We start from the raw sequence: 18,908 nt of genomic DNA on the forward strand, positions 1-18,908 counted from the left end.
ATTTTTTGTTTACCGCGTAAGCTTTCGCATATACGTAAAATCGCTTTCACTGTCTTCTGCTCCATACAAAACAAAATGGTATCGTAGAATTTATATTAATATTTTAAATCGCTCATGCTTAAACGTCTTCATGGATTATTTATTACCACACACGTTCGTTATTATTATTATTACTTCTTATGAACAGATAAGAAAAAAAATTTCTACAATTTTAAAACGTCACGTCGATGAAATCGCCGCACATGCAAAAAAAAAAAAAAGTCATTTGAGATTTGACCCAAATTTCAAAAAAAAAAAAAAAAAATTAATTAAAATTATAATTAAATATATTTTTAATCGTTTTGACGTTGGTCGTTGAATGTCGGGGAGGGGGGCCGAGGCGGGGGAAATGGCAGCACGACAGTTTTGAAAGTTTTAAAAAGTTTATTCGGTAAACGGAAATGATAAAATTTAAATATGTTACGAACGACTTTTTTTTCTTCGGTTAAAAAAAAAAAAACCGATCGAGTAACAATTTATTACAATTGTTACTTTAGGGCAAAATTTAAAAAAAAAAAGCAAACCGACAACAACAATCAAGATACCGGGTATTTATACACATTTTGCCGGTCGGTCGGTAATAATAAAAGAATTTTTTTTTTTCAACTTCTAATTACGTAAAAAAAAATCGGAAAAAAATTTAACTCGCGAGAAAATTACTTTTTTTTATTAAAAAAAAAATAATAATGATTTTTTAAGGTTTTATCAATTATATCGATAAAAAAATTTATTAAAATAAGAAAATTTTACGGTCGGAATCGTTTATTACGTAACCGTATGTAAAAATCAACCAACAGCATCCGCGATTGATTTGAATTCGTGATTTAAAAATAAAATCTTTGCCGCCACGTGTTTCGTATGACGTCAAATAATTCCATAGAGTAAACACAGCGAGATTTACCGTGTGACGTAACATGGCGGGAAATTAATTTGTCACGTGACGCGTGGAAGAGGTATCAGGTGATTTAACGTTGGAAATCATGTAAGTGCGGAAAACGTTTCGCGAAGGAAGGGATTAACATTAAGGAAAATTTTTTTTTCGAAAAAAAAAAATAATCGCGAGGGGTTGAAAAAAAGGGGTTTGTGAGTTTTTAGAAAATGTCGTGAATGAATTTAACGATATTTTGATACAAAAGAAAATTAAATAGAAAACCGCAGAGGTTAGAGTTTATAGTTTTTTTTTCTCGAGGCTATGGAAAGGTACGTTCAAGTTTGTGAAATTAATGGAAAATTATTCTCACGTTATTATTATTATTATTTTTTTGGATGAAGGTTGCCCCCTATTCTGTCATTTCCGGTTACTGTCGTTTTATAAATTGTATTCAACTTATATATATATATATATAATTATTAATTTTTTGTAAAGGTCAAACTCGTACGGCGATGAGAAAAATACATGCACTCAACGTTAAAATTAGCTCAGGTTCAGGCACCCGTGAAAAGAAGGGAGGGGGGAAAATGACAGGAAATATTTTTACAAAATGCCAAGTTTAACCCTTTCCCCCACTCTAAAAATAAGGAAAAGGGGGGAGTCTTTATTAAATTCCACGTGCACGAATAAACATCATTTCGAATCCTTGGTATTTTTTCATTTAAAAAAAAAAAGTTTTGTTTATTTATTCTATGATTTTCTTCCGTTAACGTCAACGATTTTAATTAACAAGGGAAAAGAAAAGAAAAGAAAAAGAATCTCAAGTGCGATTCATTCCTAATCGTTTATGTTTAATTTAAATTAACAATTGGATACTTGATAAATTTTTATTATTATTATTATTATTATTGCATTTTTTGCGAGCCAATTATTTAGTTGTTTGTGCCACTTTTCGCGTTAAAATAATAATAATAATATAATTAATGTAAGAGAAAAAAATTAATAATAATAATAATTAATAACTTGTTATTTCTTTTATCTTCAAGTTTAATTGGAATTTAGTTTTTTTTTTTAATTTTACTTTTTGTTTATAAATGAAAAATGAATTTTTTTTTTTTTCAGGCTCGATGATAATAATAATAATAATAATTGCATCGTCTTGAACACGTTATTATTATTATTATAGATATTACTTTTTAAAAAAATTGCCTTCGTATAATAATAATAACGATTCGATTTTCATAAATAATATTTATTATTATTATTATTATTATTATTATTATTATTATCGTCGTCTTTATAATTAATATTATAGAAGTAGGAAATTCAAAATGGCGATTTTTAATTTGCCTTTTTCGTTTGGTAAAAGTTTGAGAGAAGCAAAGATTTTTTTTTTTAAAAGGTTTTAATCGTGTAATTAGTTGTCGTTGACCGTTTTTTTATTATGCGGATTTTTTTTATTAATTTGTTGACCTTGGAGTGAAAAGTACTACCTTAAGAGTACCTTAAGAAAGGTGTACGAACCTGGAATAAGAAAACAATGACGAAAAACGGAAGTCGTTCTTTTTACATTCGTTACCTCTCACCGGTTTAAATAGTAATTAAAATTTTTGAATAAATTCAGGGAAGGTTTTTTTTTTTTTATTTGTGCGTGTGTATTTTTTTTCCATCACGGTTTATTAATTTTGTTAGGAAAAGAAAAGAAAATAGGTACAGTTAGTTGACGTAGAAGGTTTTTTTTAATTCGTTAGTCGTAATCATCATTTGGTAATTAAGAAGGGAGAGGGAGAAAAACTTTTGGTTTTTGAGTTTAGAGAGAAAACTTATTGATCGAATCCATTTTTGATTGTAATGATTCGTGACGAACGATGCCAACAAAAAAAAAAAAAAAATGGAAACTAACCAAGGTGAAATTTTTCACAAAATAAAAATTTCCTGATTAATTTAATAAAAACAAAACAAACAGACAAACAAAACAAACAAACAAAAAAATTTTTTTACAGTCGAATTTTTTTTTTTTCGCTAAAAAAAAAAAAAAACTTGATTCTGGAACTATTATTGTTTGTTGTTTGTCGACTGGAATCGATGACCTCGATCAATATAAATATGTTAATGAAATTTAATTTTACGCTTTCACGCCACGATTTATTTATTTATTTATTATTTATTTTATTTGTTTTGCGGTTTATTATTTTAAAAAAAAAAAAAAATTGACCAATTTTTCGATTCGTTAATAATAATAATAATTTTCGGTTGATTTTTTTTAAGATTAATTAATGATGAATAAAATAAACAAACAAACAAACAAAAAAAAATTATTATTTTAAAGGTTAATTGAACAAAAAAAAAATTTAATGATTGTTACGCTATAAAATGGTTTGTTTTAAAACAAAAAACTCTCACAAATTTTTAGTTTTGCGCGTGAAAGTTATTTTGGCGTAAATGTTTACAATCACGTTTTTATTATTTTTATTTCTTACAAATGTTTTTACTTTAACCTTATAAGAATTTTAAAATTTTTTGGCGGGAAAATTTAAAAAATAGGGGAAAAAAAAATAGTGAATGATGTGTGACGTAATTAATCCATCGTTTTCTTTTCTTTTTTTGTTTTGTTCTATTATCATCCTTGGGTGGGTTCGTTTTTGATTTGGGCCTTTTTTTTAAGGTTCATCTTTTTAGTGACCCACCTTTTTTATCCGTCGAGGATTCGAAGGTGAAAACAATGAGATTTTTTTTTTTTTTGAAAAGTAGGATATCCATCCCATTGTCACGCGAATGATTTTATTTTTAATATAAAATAAAAATAAAAATATTTCCACGATGGTTCGGTTCGTTTTCTATCGTCAAACCCATCCGGTTTAATATTTACCCCTGTCTATTATTTATTATTATTATTTTCTCTATCCTTGTTTGTTTCATCGATGATGGATTTACATGATGGTTTTTGGACAACGTCGAACCGTTTGTTTGTTCACGAATGGAAATTATTTTCATCAACTTTTTCCGTTTTCTGAAAAGTGTTTGTTTCGCTTCGAGCAAATTATCAAGTCATCAGGGTTTCAATTTTTTTTTTTTTCCTCTCTCTCTTCTCCTTGCACGTTATGATATTAATAAATTAAATGTGATGATAATAATAATAATAATAGTAGTAAAAATTAAATTAATTTTAAAGTTGTGAAATTGTTTTGTGCAGTACGTCTCTTGATGGAAAAAAAAGTTTAGCTAACATAATTGACCTTAAAATGTTTTAAAATAAAAAATTATTATTATTATTATTATTATTATTTTACTTTATTTTGTTATTTTATTATTATTATTATTTTACTTTATTTTGTTATTTTATTATTATTATTATGTTTTCGAGTATTATATTTTATGCTGAGAACTCGCTTTACGTTATCTTATTATCGAACAAAGAGAGAGAGAGAGAGAGGGCATTGTAAATTAGTCATAAGTTAGCGATTGGTTCGGTAGGAAAATTCAATTACGAATCAAACCGGAAATGGAATAAAACCGCGACATTGAATTAAAAACTCCACAAGTTTAAAAAAAAAATTTTTTTTTTTGTTTTATTTTCTACCGTTTTCACTTAACCCTACTCCCCGCCAAGCGTCTATATTTGTTTTTTGTTACTAAATAAACCAAAACTTCCGTATATGAAAAGAAAATAATAATAATAATAATAATAATAATAAAAGAACTAATTAAGATATCCGTTTTTAGAGTAGGCCTATACCGTTAAATAATGTGTGAAAATAAAAATAACCGCCTCGTAAAATAGAATTTAATAAGTAAAAAAAAAAAAAAAAAAAAAAAAAAAAAAAAATTTTTTATTTTCTTTTGGTACGTGTGTGAGTTTCCGTTTCCGGTATCGCAACTGGTTTTTTTTTTTTTTTTTTATTACATCCCGGGTTTTCGGTTTTTTTTTTTTTTTTTTCATAACGTTACGTTATGACAGACATAAAATTATAATAAAAAAAAAAAAAAATATGGCGTTTAACCGTTACGTAAAATCATTATCGATTTTATTTTTTATTTTATTTTTTACTTTTATTGTCGATTAAAACGAGTCGTTTGTTACTTACGATCGATCCATCGATGGATCGATTAATCGAGATCTGCTGTTCGATTCGATAATAAAAATGATGTTCGAACGGTGAAAACTCATAATCAAAGGGTAAAAGTTGTTTTAAGGTAGAAGAGAGAGAAAGAGACAAACAAAGATCTGGAAATCCGCTGGAGAAAAAAAAAGAAAATTTTGAACTGACGGACAGAATAATAATAATAATAATAATAAATTTATTTTTTTATTATTTCGTACACGAATTTGATTGACCATTGTTATCAAATTTTTTGATAAGAGAAAAAAAATGTTGAATGAGTGAATTCGTTACGAAAGATGGAAAAGTTGTTTTAAAACATTAACTGTCGGCGGCCTCCTCCTGTCAATCAAAACGAAATTAATAGCCTGTTTGAAAACGTTTTTTTTTTCTCTCAAAACGGCTCATTCGACAAAAATTATAAATTACAACGTTTGTTGTTGTTGTTGTTGTTGCGATCGATTATGGTTTAAATATAAATGCGTATAGCAAGCAATTAACGGTCGGTTATACAATTGTGCGTGTAATAACATATATTATAGCATTTTAGTATTTGCGTCGTGGGTGATTCGTGACGTAATCATTCAACACCCGAAGGAAATAAATAAATAAAATTTTTCCAGCGTCATGTTTCCCTCGGGACCATTTTTTTTTTTTTTGGGGGAGGGAAGGGAAAGGAGTTTAAAGTTATTTTCAGGTTTGCAAAAATTTAATTTTACAAAAGAAGTCTCTGTCGCCTACTGCGCCAAAAATTTCCATTTTTTTTTACATTTTAAAACGAAAAAAAAAAAAATTAATGGGAATTTATTTTCTACGTCCACGTCTCTTTATTACGTTAGTATAATAAAATTATTAATAATAACAATATCACGGAATGTTTCGATCACGGTTTTTTTTTTTTTTTTGACGCTGTCATTAACGTAATCTAATAAATAATAATAATAATAATTTTTATCACGTAAATTATATTAATTCGCGAAAGAGAGAGAGAGAGAGAAAGAAGAAAAATTTAATATGTAATTTTTCGTAACTGTTTTATATGTTAATTAGTTGGTTCATCATTCAAGGGAGGAGGGTCATCAACATCACGTGAGAAAAAATTAAATTTCGCAGCCATTAAATAAAAAAAATTGTTTATAAAAAAAATAAATAATTCATAAATAAATAAATTTATTATTATTATTATTCGTCTGTCTTAATATATATATAAATAATATGTTTGCTTGTTTAGAGACAAGACGAATGAAAACAAACGACAACAACAACAACAAAATTTTTTTTTTCCCCACACACGTTTGTAGGGTTTAAGGGTAGGAGAGTGCGCGTAAAAATTGGTAAAATCGTCGAAATTAAAAAAAAACTTTTTTTTTAGATATTAATAATAATAATAATAATAATAATAATAATAATAATAAATAATAATGATTTTGACACTACGCGCGTTCCTGGGAAAAATATTTTGTACTTCCCTAAACTGTTTTATTATTTTATTTCTATTATTATTATCTATTTATTTATTTATTCTATTATTATTATTTATTATTATTATATTTCTATCGATATCGGTATCATTATTATCATTATTATTACTGTTTTTTTTTGTACCGTTGAAAAAATTATTGAATTTATTCGAATGAACACCTGTATGAAAGAAAGAGAAGAAGAACGCCATTGATCTCGCAGGTGTTGGAAAACAAAACTTTCTTTTGATTGATTTCATTCATAAACGTTCATTTTTTTTTTTTTTTGTCGAAATCATCTCTCATCTGTTAAGTCGTGGCATAAGAATACGTTAAATGAGAGGAAATTAAAAAATTGTTGTTGTTGTTTTTGTTCACGTGTCGCACGTGAATCGAAAGTAAATTATTTATAAATTTAAAAACTTTTTACCGGGTTTTCTTTTTGAGGAGCAGGAGGAGGAGGGGAGAGAAACCTCACGAAATTTTTTTTTTTATTATCGATAATTAAAAAAAAAATTTACGGGTGAATCCTCAATTTGATTTCTAGTTTTTTTCGTAAATTAAAAAACTTGTTTTTTTTTTTTTCCAAAAGTGTCAAAATAACTTAACGACACTTTCTTTTCATAAAAAATTTCTATTTCCACGAAATTTTACCTCCCCTTCCTCCCACCCTAGTATCGATCGATACGTTTTTTTTTTTTTAGCGAAATATTCTTTAATGGCGGTTGAATCGACCGTTTTTTTTTTTTTTTTTTTGGCTTTATTAAATAATTTTTATTTTATTATTAAATTTGAAATCGGATTAAGATTCCATAATGTATATAAATATAGAATCGAATTGGAAAACTGGAATTTTGATTTTATTAATAAAAAATTTCCTTATGAGTTTCCTGTCGATAAATAAAAAAAAAAAATTTTTGTCGTCATCTTGTAAAGCCAATAAAGTGAGAGAGAGAGAGAGGGAAAACATAAAAATTTACTTTCGTTCCACTCTTTTTTTTTATAATTCATTTTTTATGAATTTTTAGGGCGTAAAATTGTTAATTTTTAACTAACTAACTGACATGCGAAAAAAGAAAAACACGATTTCGTTGTTGCATCATTATGTTTTGTGGTGACATTTAAATTTCACAAAAAAAAAAATTAAACGAGTCCCCGTTCGAATGGACACCACAAAGAAACGACGCAAAAAAAAAAAAATGGAATTATTATTATTATCATCATCATCATCATCAATTTTTTTTTTTCACTTGCGGATATTCTTGGAGTCGTTAGAAAAACTGGAAATATCTGGCGAATGAGTTTTATTATTGCCACCATGTACCAAATGCATTACTACTTATTTAATCAGGGTTATTAATTTGACCTTTGACATTCACGAATAAACTACTACTGCTACTACTACTACTACTACTCCGGTAATGTTCTACCATGCATGGAATAATAATTAGATGTCTTGTAAAAAAAAAATGGTAGCGGTAGGATGTATGTATATGTACCCTTTGGGAATACAAATCGTTTATTATTAAAAAATTTATGTTTTAATTATTATTTTGTGACGTCACACATTTCATTCGTTACAATTCTAATTTAGTATTTTACTCATTATTATTATTATTATTATTACTGTTGTTGTTGTTGTTGTTGTTGTTGTTTGGTGCAACAAAATAAAAAAAATTTGAGTAAATGCGTAGAAATTTGTTTTGTAATAGATTTTTTATTTCAATTCGAATCTGTCGTTTGTGGAAAATTTTTCGTACCTAAATGATTAAGGAAAAAGAAAATGGCGGTATCACACACACGTGTGGAATGATAGAAAGAGAAAGAATAGGGCGCGTACCATCACGAAATTATAAACGGAGGCCTAAATTGTTGTGTAATTGATCTAAATTCCAGGGTTTTCGAATTTTATCGGGGAGGGGAGGAGTAACTTGCTGTAAGCCATCTTTAAAATGTGGAAAGATTTAAAAGAAAAAAAAAGTCAAAGAAAATTTATTTTTATCTGTGTTTCAGGAACCGCTACGACCTCCCGTTTACAACCCGGAAGATTATGCAACATCGTTAAAAAAATGGGGGAAAAAAACAAATTCTGGAATGCAACAAATCCCTCTTTATTTATCACAATCGACGGGATCGATAGAGAGACTATCGACGGATTCGTCTTTGAAAAAAAACAAACGACAATCGTCGCCGACGGTGAAAAATGGAGATGATAAATCGACAAAAGACAAAGATCACAGTCTCAAACTGGAGAAAAAAGATTCCAAAAATAAGGAAAACATATTGAAAGGTTCTAAAAACGATATAAATATCGATTTTAAAAATCCGATATTGGCTCTGGCGACGCAAGAAGGTGAAATGAGTCTGAGACAATTCTCCAGCGTCACGGAATTACTTGGAAAATTAAAAGTTGACCTTAAATTGTCTTTTCCCAGGTACTCATGAATTTTTTATTTTCTACCCATGAACAAAATAAAAAAAACGAAAAGAAACAAAACAAAACGATTCTGAAATTCTGAACGTTTTTTTTTTTTTTTGCCTTCCAGCCGATCACGCAACAAATTATTATTATTATTATTTTCTTTTTCGTTTTTCAAGTTTTAAAGAACGTTTAAATCCGATACGCAATAAATTAACGCGTGCAATTTTGTTTTTTTCCAAAAAAAAAAATTATATTTAGCAAAAACAAAAAAAAAGGGGGGGAGGGAATTGAATCGTAGCAAAAAGTTTGATTTCCCTGTCTCGGTTCGATATTTTTTTTTTTTTGCTTCCATGAACTTGAACTGTTTTGCGCATCGCAAACAACGTTCGTTCGACTGGAAAAATTTTAAAACCCGCAAAATTTAAATTGATTACTGGAGAAAACTGATGGAAAATCCGCAAATTTTCTTGCACAATTAAATTTATAAAATCGATTCGATTGATTGATTTGTCACCAGCAAAAAAAAAAAACTTCTAGAAAATTCGATTTTTCTTTTCTCTTTCTTTTTCTTCTTCTTCTTCTTTATCGACGATTAAAATCCGATGTAAAAATAAAAAAAAATTTTTTTGGAGCGCAGCGTGAATTTCCGTTAAAAAAAAAAAAATTCACGATTTTTCTTTCGTTTATGAAAAAAAAATTAATGAGCGGTAACTTTGACCTTAACCTTAACCTCGAATAAAATAATTAATTCATAAATTATATTTATTTATTTTTATTGCCTTTCAGCGGTTTTAGACTTAATTAATTAATTAATTAATTTAATTACCTTTTTTTTTTATTAAGAAAAATTTATCAATTGTTATGATTAACAAATCGGTTAGAAAATTATGCGAATCTAAAAATTAAATTTTTTTCGTTTGTTTTTGTGCGATCATTGTAAAATTAAGTTTTATTTGTTCGTACTACTACTTCCGGTTTATTGTTATACGAAAAACGAACGGTCGATTGAACGTGTAACGTCTTAGTTAAATTTGGTATTAAAAATATTAATTTTTTTTTTTCGTCTGCTATTCTATTAATTTGGAAATTTCATCCGTCGCGATTCTTTTTTGAAAATCTCTGGAGAAAGGCGTGATTCCACCACCATAGAGAGGTTTTAATGACTTTTAATTTGTTTCCTTTTAGTTTCGTTCAAGAATTCGTAGGAGATCCAGTTGACGGGATCACGCTTTTACTGGAATTGTTAAGAGCTATACAATTGTCGCAAGCGACGCAACAACAAAGGCGACCACCTCAGATATTTCGAAGAGCTTTACTAGACGAACATTCTTGTCTCGTTTGTTTGAAACATTGTTTGCGTTGTTCTGATGCCACGAGAAGGTTGGCCTCATCTTCCGCCGGACTTTTCACACTTGCCGTTTGCATTATGAGTAATGTTACGCAATCGAGAATAATTGCTTTGGAGGTGAGTTAAAAATTGTGAAACAGGTGTCGCCATTTTCAACAGAGAGTAAAAATTAATTTTTTTTTTAGCTCCTAACGAAAGCTTGCGAAATACCGATAATCGGTCACAAAGCTGTTTCCGAATCTTTGTCAACTCTCAGATTAAGATTTGGAGAACCCGTTAGGTTTAGATTTTTGGTTGGAATGTTGAACAGCGCAGGAACGATCGAGTTGTTGGCGATCGCCATGAAATTTATAAATGTTTTCGTGGATACCGCACCAAACATTCAACAAAAGGTTTACATACAAGCCGAATTGGAACAAGCAGGATTCGATTCGAAAGCTTTGCGAAAGGTTTGTAAGGTTTACTTCCCGATTCCGTAACGCGAAACTTTGAGAAAAAAAAAACTAAAAAAATTTTTTTTTTTTTTTTTTTTTAGACTCTTCCGTGCAATTCCGAGAGTGTTAAAATAGAACTTAGCAGATGGGATAAAAGCTACTTCGACGTTGAAAATTTACAAAACAGAGTGGAAGAAGTCGATACACTTACTGAAAAAATTCAATTATTGGAAAAAAGGATAGAGGTGAGAAAAACTATGAAAAGGATAGAGGAAAAAAAAAAAGGAACATTTTTCATTTCAACATTTTTTTTTTTTTATTAGATTTTACAAGAGGAAAAAGGAATTTTACAATCTCTCGAACAATGTTTAAAAGAAAGATGTTCGGAGTTGGAAGAGGAAATGAGCATAAAAACAAACACGACGAATAAAACTCCTTTGACGAAACCTTTTCTCAATTACAATTCGCAGGCAAACAAAAGAAGTACAGAAAAGGGTGAATCCACTCCGGCTGAGGACGAAGGTATCAGTTCGTCGGAGCAAGAATTATCTCAAGACGAAGATTACACCAAGGCTAGAAATATATACGGTAATTCGAACGAATTAAAACAAAATTTAAATTCAGATGAATCTCGAAGGATCGTGAACAAAGACTCGAACAAGTGCCAAGAGAAATTAATAACGAATAATTGTACGACAAAAAATTATAAAAATATTCGGTGCGGCGGCGGTAAAATGAAAGAAACGAACGTGGACGACGGTAACGAAATCATTAGAATGGAAAGGGAAAGCAATGACGAAGACGAAACAACAATCGACGAAGTCATAGAAGAATTGGAAAACATCGTTAACGATGCTAAAACGGAAGCTTATGCAAACGAACAAATCATAAAAACAAACGCGAGCGAAAAAATCAATTCGTGCGATGCCGCCGGTAAAACGACCAAACAGGAAATGATAATGACGGACGCTATTAAAAACGGAACGATTTCCGCTCGATTTCCGGAAAAGGAAATTTTCGAAGAAACGGAAATCATACCGTCGTATTTACACCCGCAACCTCCGAGAAAAGCTAAAAGTTTGGTACACATATATTTTCCGAGTAGAGATTTCGATGGGTACGACCACCATCACAACCACCACCATCACCATCACGTGAAAAGTGGTGAATTCTTCGACGAAGACACTGATACCGAATCATCCGATTCTCTACTCACGGCAACGCGGGAAAAAAAATCAATGAACAAAAGTTGTCGTAGGTCTCTGAACGTAACCGATAGTTTTGGATCCTTTTCAAGCACGAACACTCGAAGTCTTTTCATAAAACACGAAAAAGAAGACGATGATTACCAAGATGAGAACGAATTGAAAATTCGCGCGAAGATGCAGGGCTACGAAGAAAGAAACATTGACGAAGAAGAAATCAAACGGAAACATTTAAAAATAAAAAACAATCAATTTAATTCGGCGGAAAATTCACCGGTGAGAGTGGAAAATTTTTCCTCGCAGTTTTTCTTCAAGGACAACAAATTCATGGGAGACGTGAGAAAAACAATTCAAAAAGATTTTATTAACGATAGAATAATGAATAACAGATCGACCGATAGAATACACGATAACGGATTCAATAATTTCTACGAGAAGGCAGCGTTTTTTCAAAGCTTTAATAAATTTAATAATAATAATAATAATGGTAACGTCGACGGGAAAAAATTCGTGCATGAAAATTCATTTAAAAGATCCCCGCAAAAAATTATCGCGCCGACGCCGGTCAAAAGAAGTCAAACGTTTCACATAACGACGACGACGACGACGACGACGTCATCAGAAACGGATCCCTATTACAAACGTGGTACCCCCAAACCTAAAATGGGAGTGAGCGGTATAGATTTTCAAAGAAACATGGAACTCAAAGCGAAAAATGATAATTTGAGATATTCCGCCGTATCCGATTATAAAAAAAACATGGACGCGAACGATAAACGTTCGAAGAAAATTTTAAAAGAATCTCTAAGCACGGATACCACCACCACCACCACGTACGGGTACTACGAAAACGGATCTCAAATACGTAGAAGAGGAAGTTTTAACAGTGCGTTAAACGTCGTGGAAATCGAAAGAGATCGTCTCACACCGAACGGCGATAATTTTTTTTTCACTAATAATAATAATAATAATAATTGCGGTAAAGAGATTTTGTTGGAAAAACCGTGCGCAAAAGCGAGATCGAAAAGCTTGGAAAAAATGGACGAAGGTTTGGATTCACTCGTGGATATAGTTTACGACGAAACGAAAAAGGGTAAAATAAAACCGGAATTGAATGTTGAAATGAGTAAAAATATCGGGCCGAGAACGAGGAGAAGTTTAGCAGAAAGCAGTTTGTTTAATCCTCCCAACACGACGGGTAAACATCCGACGGAAGAATCACCAAAGCCTCCGAAACCAGCTCAAAGAACGTCGATAACGAGACACAATTCGACATCACGTCACGACGTGACGAAAGAAAACGAGAAAATATCGATGCCGGGCAGGAATTCAAATAATTCAGGTATGAGAGTAATTAAAACGGAAGATGGCGGAAGTTTTTCCGTTACGAAAAGATGTCCTCCGGACGGTTCGAGTTCTCCGAACGATTACAATTCAACGAGTTTGGAAAATCGAAATTTACCGGACGATAAAATACCTATTTACTCGGTTCCCGTCAAACAACAATCGAAACTTCAAAAATATTTCGGTAGTCCAAAATTTGAAAATCACGCCGATGTACAGACGACGACGACGACGAATCATCAAAACGTGGTTAGAAACAGTTCGATCGGGTCGAACAAAACAAACGAAATGACGTCACTCGTTAGTCCAATGCCAAGAAACGTGCAACAAAACGTGAGCGATGAAAATAAAAATCACCATCGGACCCCCAACACCGCCACGACCGCGGTAAAAGAATACAAGCCGGTTTTTCCAAAGAGCAGCGCCTCGAAACCAAATTTCCTTCTAGGTACGTATCAATCCCAAGACACCAAAAACATTCCAAAACCTTCTTCGTCCGTATTGAATTCCGTGAACGCGTTCAACAGCACGTTTCTGGCTAAAAAATCCCAGGGAAACGTTAAAATGTATCCGTCATCAAAAACGACGACGATGACGTCAACAAATTGTTCTTCCCAAAATCGTCGCAATTTGAATGTTCGACAATCTATGACCGGAAATTCATCTCCTTTGGAAAAATTAACGGATTCTCCATCGGGACTTTATTAATCATCATTATCATTTTTTAAATAAAGAAAATAATAATAATAATAATAACTTTGTAAATAATTTTTTTTAAAAAAACATTTAATATATATTTTGTATAAAATTATAAAATTTGATTACGTAAAAAAAAACTTCATCACAAGAAAAGTCGGTGCCCCGGAAAGGGGGGGGGCCTCGTGGACCCTCAATTAGACGTAAAGTGATTTTTTTTTTTTTTTGTATAAAAATAAACTTAAATTTTTAATAAATAAAATTTTAAATTTTTATTAATTTTTTTTTTAAAAAAAAACTTTTTTACTTGTGTTTATTAATTAATAATAATAATAATAATTAATACTTTTTCTATTCTGCTCATTTTCGAACGGGGAGGAGAAAAAAAAAGTTGGCAACATTTTTTTTTTCAAAAGGATTTCGTTCGTCTTCGTCGTCATTTTGTTTTTTTTTTTTTTTAAATAACGGTCAACACTGATGACGTCACCGTTCAGGCACACGTGAGTAATTTGGATGCTTCTTTAACATCGTCTATATTAAGACCATAATCGTCTTTTTTTGTCGTTTCATGTTTGTCGGCAAGCAAATAATCCAATTCTTCCTGATTGCAAACGTGTACGAATTCTTCAATGTTGGCACCTTTGAAAACGGATACGACAGTCGCACAAGGTTGATAAAAATAAATGGATTGTTTTCTTTTTTTAAAATCATCGATTAGTGCCGCTATACCCTGGAAACAAAAAGAAACTTTTTTATGAATTTTTTACCCTTAAAAAAAGGAAAAAGGGATGGGGGCTCAAATTATTCGGGGGGGTTTACCTTCGCCGCCGTAAAATCCGCACCTAAAACGTATCTGCAATCGACGACGATGGGCATCGAACTGGACCCTTCTTTCGTTGCTGCTCTGCAAACGCTCGAACGTATAAAATCAACGGCTGGAAAATAAAGGCTGTTACCCGGCGTCACCAATAAATATTCGGCACCTTGAAGAGTCTGAACAAAGTCAGGAAACATCCATTCGTTTGCGGTAGGAAAAAACCCCCCCAAAAAAAAAAAAAAACAAAAAAATTTTAATTTAAATTTTTCGACGACAAAAGAACAATTAACAAAAAAACTTTTGTGTTGGAAAAAATAAAGGCGTGATTGACTGATTGATTGATTGATTGAGACGGTAAGTGTTTAAAAGAATTTTTATTATCTCTTTTGAAATTGTTTTTGATTATACGTCAACAGGTAAACGAATTTTATCTTTGGCTTTATCCTTGAAATAATTAAGAGAGGATACGGTCCTGACGGTCCGTTTGCAAGCCAGGTATAAATTTTGATAAATGACATGTATAACAAACTCACTCTTGATTTTTCCACTCTCACGTTAGGTCTCGCCGAAGGATATAGCAACAATATTATATTTATTGACACTCCGATCAATATTCCAAGTTCGACACCTATGAGCAAACACAAAACGAACGTCACGAACGCGGGTATCAAATCTTTTTTACTCGATTTCCACATGGGTTTCAATACTTCGTATTCTATCATGAAAATAACGGCACATATGATGACGGCTGCGAGCGACGCTTTGGGAATGTAAAAAAAATATGGAGTCAAAGTCGAGAGAGCTAATATTATTATGACGCCTAGGAAAAAAAATTAATGAGAATTCCACTCATTCAAAACGAACGTTTTCTGAACAAAGGTTTTCCCCTCAAACCTGTGTATAATCCTCCGAGTGGAGTTTTAACGCCGCTAGCATGATTGACGGCACTCCTTGAAAATGAACCCGTGACCGGAATCGAAGACGCAAAAGATCCGAAAAAATTACATAAACCCAAAGTGAGTAATTCTTGTGTTGCATCGATTGAATTTCCACTTGCTGAAAACAAACAAACAAACAAACAAACGAACAAACGCGACGAAATTTTAATTTGATAGTTGACGAACAAAAAAAAAAAAAGGGAAAATCGATTTTCCTTTACCGAAAGCTTTTGCTATGGCGACATTTCCCAAAACGGCTATAACCGGTACCATAAAAATGGCGGATTTCATTTCCGTACACATGTCAATGAAGGAATATGTAGTGTTGCCAACTTGCGTTGAAAATTTTGGAATTTTAAATTCTGGAAGACCTGGTTTTACGGAACCTGAAAAACAAAAATTTCTTTTACGACAACGATTTCATCGATGAATTAGCATAACAAAAAAGGTTTGTTTGTTTGTCTGTTTGTTTCTTTGTTTCTTTATCTCTCTCTCTCTCTCTCTCACCTGTTAATATAAATGGACTCGTTTTTTGTATTTCATCGTATAAAAAATATGATAAAATCGAACAGAAAACAACAATCAATGCGTTTCTACTCGTCGATATCAACCATAGAATTTTTTTATAAGTTTCATTCCTCGATGAATTACGACAAAAATTAAAATCTTTGCATTTCTGAAATACAGCAAAAAATTTGTTTGTTTGTTTGTTTGTTTGTTTGTTTATAACTCTGATTTCTCTTATAAAAAAAGAAAAAAGAAAATTTACTCTGAGAAACAATAAGATAACAATGCATGTAATTCCCAAAGCCGTATCGTTCAACCTCGTTTCCCCAATTCGTTCCCCGATTTTTTGTAAAGTGTCTAAAAATCCCGACGAAGTAAATTTTAATCCCAGGAGTCCTTTTATTTGCGACGTTGCTATTATAACCGATGTTGCCGATGTAAAACCGACAGTCACGGGTACGGATATGAAATCGACTAAAACACCTGTAAAGGACAAATTGTATTCATTCATTCGTGCGGAAACAAACTACTATTGGGCGACAAAGGCGGCACCTATGATAATAATAATAATAATAATAACAATATGAAAAATGAAAACAGGAAGAAATGGGAGAAAAAAAATGTCACAACTTAATTATTAATACAAAACAACAAACATTTTAAAAAAAGGTAGATGGATAGGGCACGATTTTTACCCATTTTGAAAATTTTCCTTTTTTTTTTTTTTTTTTAAAAACCTGAAAGATTTTCTTTTATTTTCTTTTACCTAAATGTAAAATGCTCATTATTATTTGTACGCAACCCGAGAGGAAACAGAGTAATATGGCAAAATCGACATTTTTATCAATAACTTGTTGATACGTCATGAGTGCCATCAATGCCGTCGGTCCAATCGTTATATCTTTACAACTTCCAAAAATTGCATAAACGAAACAACCCATGAAAGCGGAATAAAGACCGTACTAGAAACAAAAGAATCGAAATAGTACGCGATCGATCGATCGATATATCGATATATCGAATATTACATATATAAATTTAAAAAAGAAACCTGCGGTTCCAAACCGGCCAATGTGGCATATGCCAAACCCTGAGGCATGACGGTGAGTCCAACCGTTATTCCGGCTATCATATCGCATATGAGTTTTTCCGAATTGTATCGAGGTAGCCATACCGATATGGGTATCCTATTTTTAATTGTTTTTTTTAAATATCCGCAAATTTTTTCTTTTTTGTTAAAATCGTCCATTGTTGTTTTACCACAAAATTTCTCTATTAACTTCTTTTTTTTTTTTTATTAACTTATAATTTTTTCTTTTTTCCCGTGTTTTATCATCATCGTTTAAAAATCCCTAAAAGAAAACGAGAAAAAGTTGAATGATAATAATAATAATAACATATTCACTTTTTATTATTAATATTCATTAACGCGGTTTATATATATATAAATGCGCGACGAAAAATAATTTTTTTTTTTTAAATTTTTTGTTTAAAACTTTAATAAAATGAGTACCGAGTACCTTTTTTTTTACAAATAATTAAAACAAAAAAAAAAAAAAAACTTTTTTGCGAAATAAAACAAACAGAATAATATGAAAACACGTTGAGAATGTTTTTTTTTTTTTTAACTGAAACTCCTCAAGGCTGATTCTATTGAAGCCATTACGCATGTTTTTCTTTTTTAAATATTATTTACAAGGTATGAGAAAAAAGTTACAAGATAATTTTTTTTTATTACTCAGAGTGATACTTTTTGACACACACCCGAATCAAATCTTAATAAATAATAATAATAATAATAATTAAGAGAATGTAATAAATAATTTTTTTGAAGAAGAAGAACTAGAAGAAGAAATTTGATTTTGATGAGTTTCCAAAAGATTTTCCAGGTTTTTTTTTTTTGGGGGAGGGGGGTAGGGGGGGGTTGAACGAATTTTCAAACGGATAATTTGATGATAAAGAAGAAGAAGAAGAAAATTAATTAGATTAAATTTTTTTTTTTTTTTAATTTTTAAATGTATTCTTTGCAAAACCGTTGATTTTTTTTTTTGCACATCCTTCGTCCATTACTTGGGTTATTCGATTCTTTATTTTATTTTGTAATTTGATTAAAGATTGATACCTTTTTTTTTTATGGTTTTTTTTATGGTGGTGATGGTGATGGTAGTGGTGGTGGTGGTGATGGTGATGGTGATGATGATGGTGGTGGTGCAAGGTGAGTAGTGAAATAAAGTTGAAAAATGGCTACCTTAAATATTTATTTAAATATTGAAATGATGAGACAACAAAAGTAATGAAAATTAATTTTTTTTTTAAATATTTTGAAATTTTATTTTGATACTTTTTGCACAATAAATAAAATATTACAAATGGATAAATTATTATTTTTACAATAAAATTCGTTTTTTTTTTTATAATTTTTTTTTCAATTCCTTGTTTATTTTTATTTTCAAGAGCAGGAAATTTTTCAAAAAAAAAAAAAATTTCATTCATATAAACCTTGAATAATGAGGGTCATTCAAAACAAGATTTTCTTTTCATTTTTTTTTTTCATTTAAAAAAAAATTTTAAATAATTACAACAAAATATTTTTTTTTGTTTAATTTATTTAAATGAATTATGCCAAAATAATATTTCCATACTTTTTGTCTTTTTTTTTTTTAAATTGAGTTCTATATGTTAAATCCTTTATCACAGATATTTAAAATCATTTTATTATAATAAATA

General features: G+C 30.4%; 2 protein-coding genes across 2 annotated transcripts; one reads left to right on the forward strand and one right to left on the reverse strand.

The window, feature by feature from the left end:
* Positions 1 to 8,564: 8,564 nt before the first annotated feature.
* Positions 8,565 to 13,931, forward strand: Phum_PHUM082680 (uncharacterized protein; the record flags this gene model as incomplete). The annotated part of the gene is made up of 5 exons (XM_002423688.1): positions 8,565 to 8,905; positions 10,078 to 10,361; positions 10,439 to 10,689; positions 10,776 to 10,919; positions 10,998 to 13,931. The coding sequence occupies 5 exons, from the start codon at positions 8,565 to 8,567 to the stop codon at positions 13,929 to 13,931; spliced, it is 3,954 nt and encodes a 1,317-aa protein (XP_002423733.1).
* Positions 13,932 to 14,409: 478 nt separating this feature from the next.
* Phum_PHUM082690 (sulfate transporter, putative) lies at positions 14,410 to 17,430 on the reverse strand (the record flags this gene model as incomplete). Its single annotated transcript, XM_002423689.1, has 9 exons — positions 14,410 to 14,649; positions 14,739 to 14,912; positions 15,270 to 15,556; positions 15,631 to 15,792; positions 15,896 to 16,060; positions 16,182 to 16,350; positions 16,444 to 16,664; positions 16,948 to 17,143; positions 17,233 to 17,430. 9 exons carry the CDS (start codon positions 17,428 to 17,430, stop codon positions 14,410 to 14,412), a joined length of 1,812 nt encoding a protein of 603 aa, XP_002423734.1.
* Between the last annotated feature and the right edge of the window lie 1,478 nt (positions 17,431 to 18,908).

This window comes from Pediculus humanus, genomic scaffold, assembly GCF_000006295.1.
Source record: "Pediculus humanus corporis 1103172107434 genomic scaffold, whole genome shotgun sequence".
NCBI classification, from domain to species: domain Eukaryota; kingdom Metazoa; phylum Arthropoda; class Insecta; order Psocodea; family Pediculidae; genus Pediculus; species Pediculus humanus.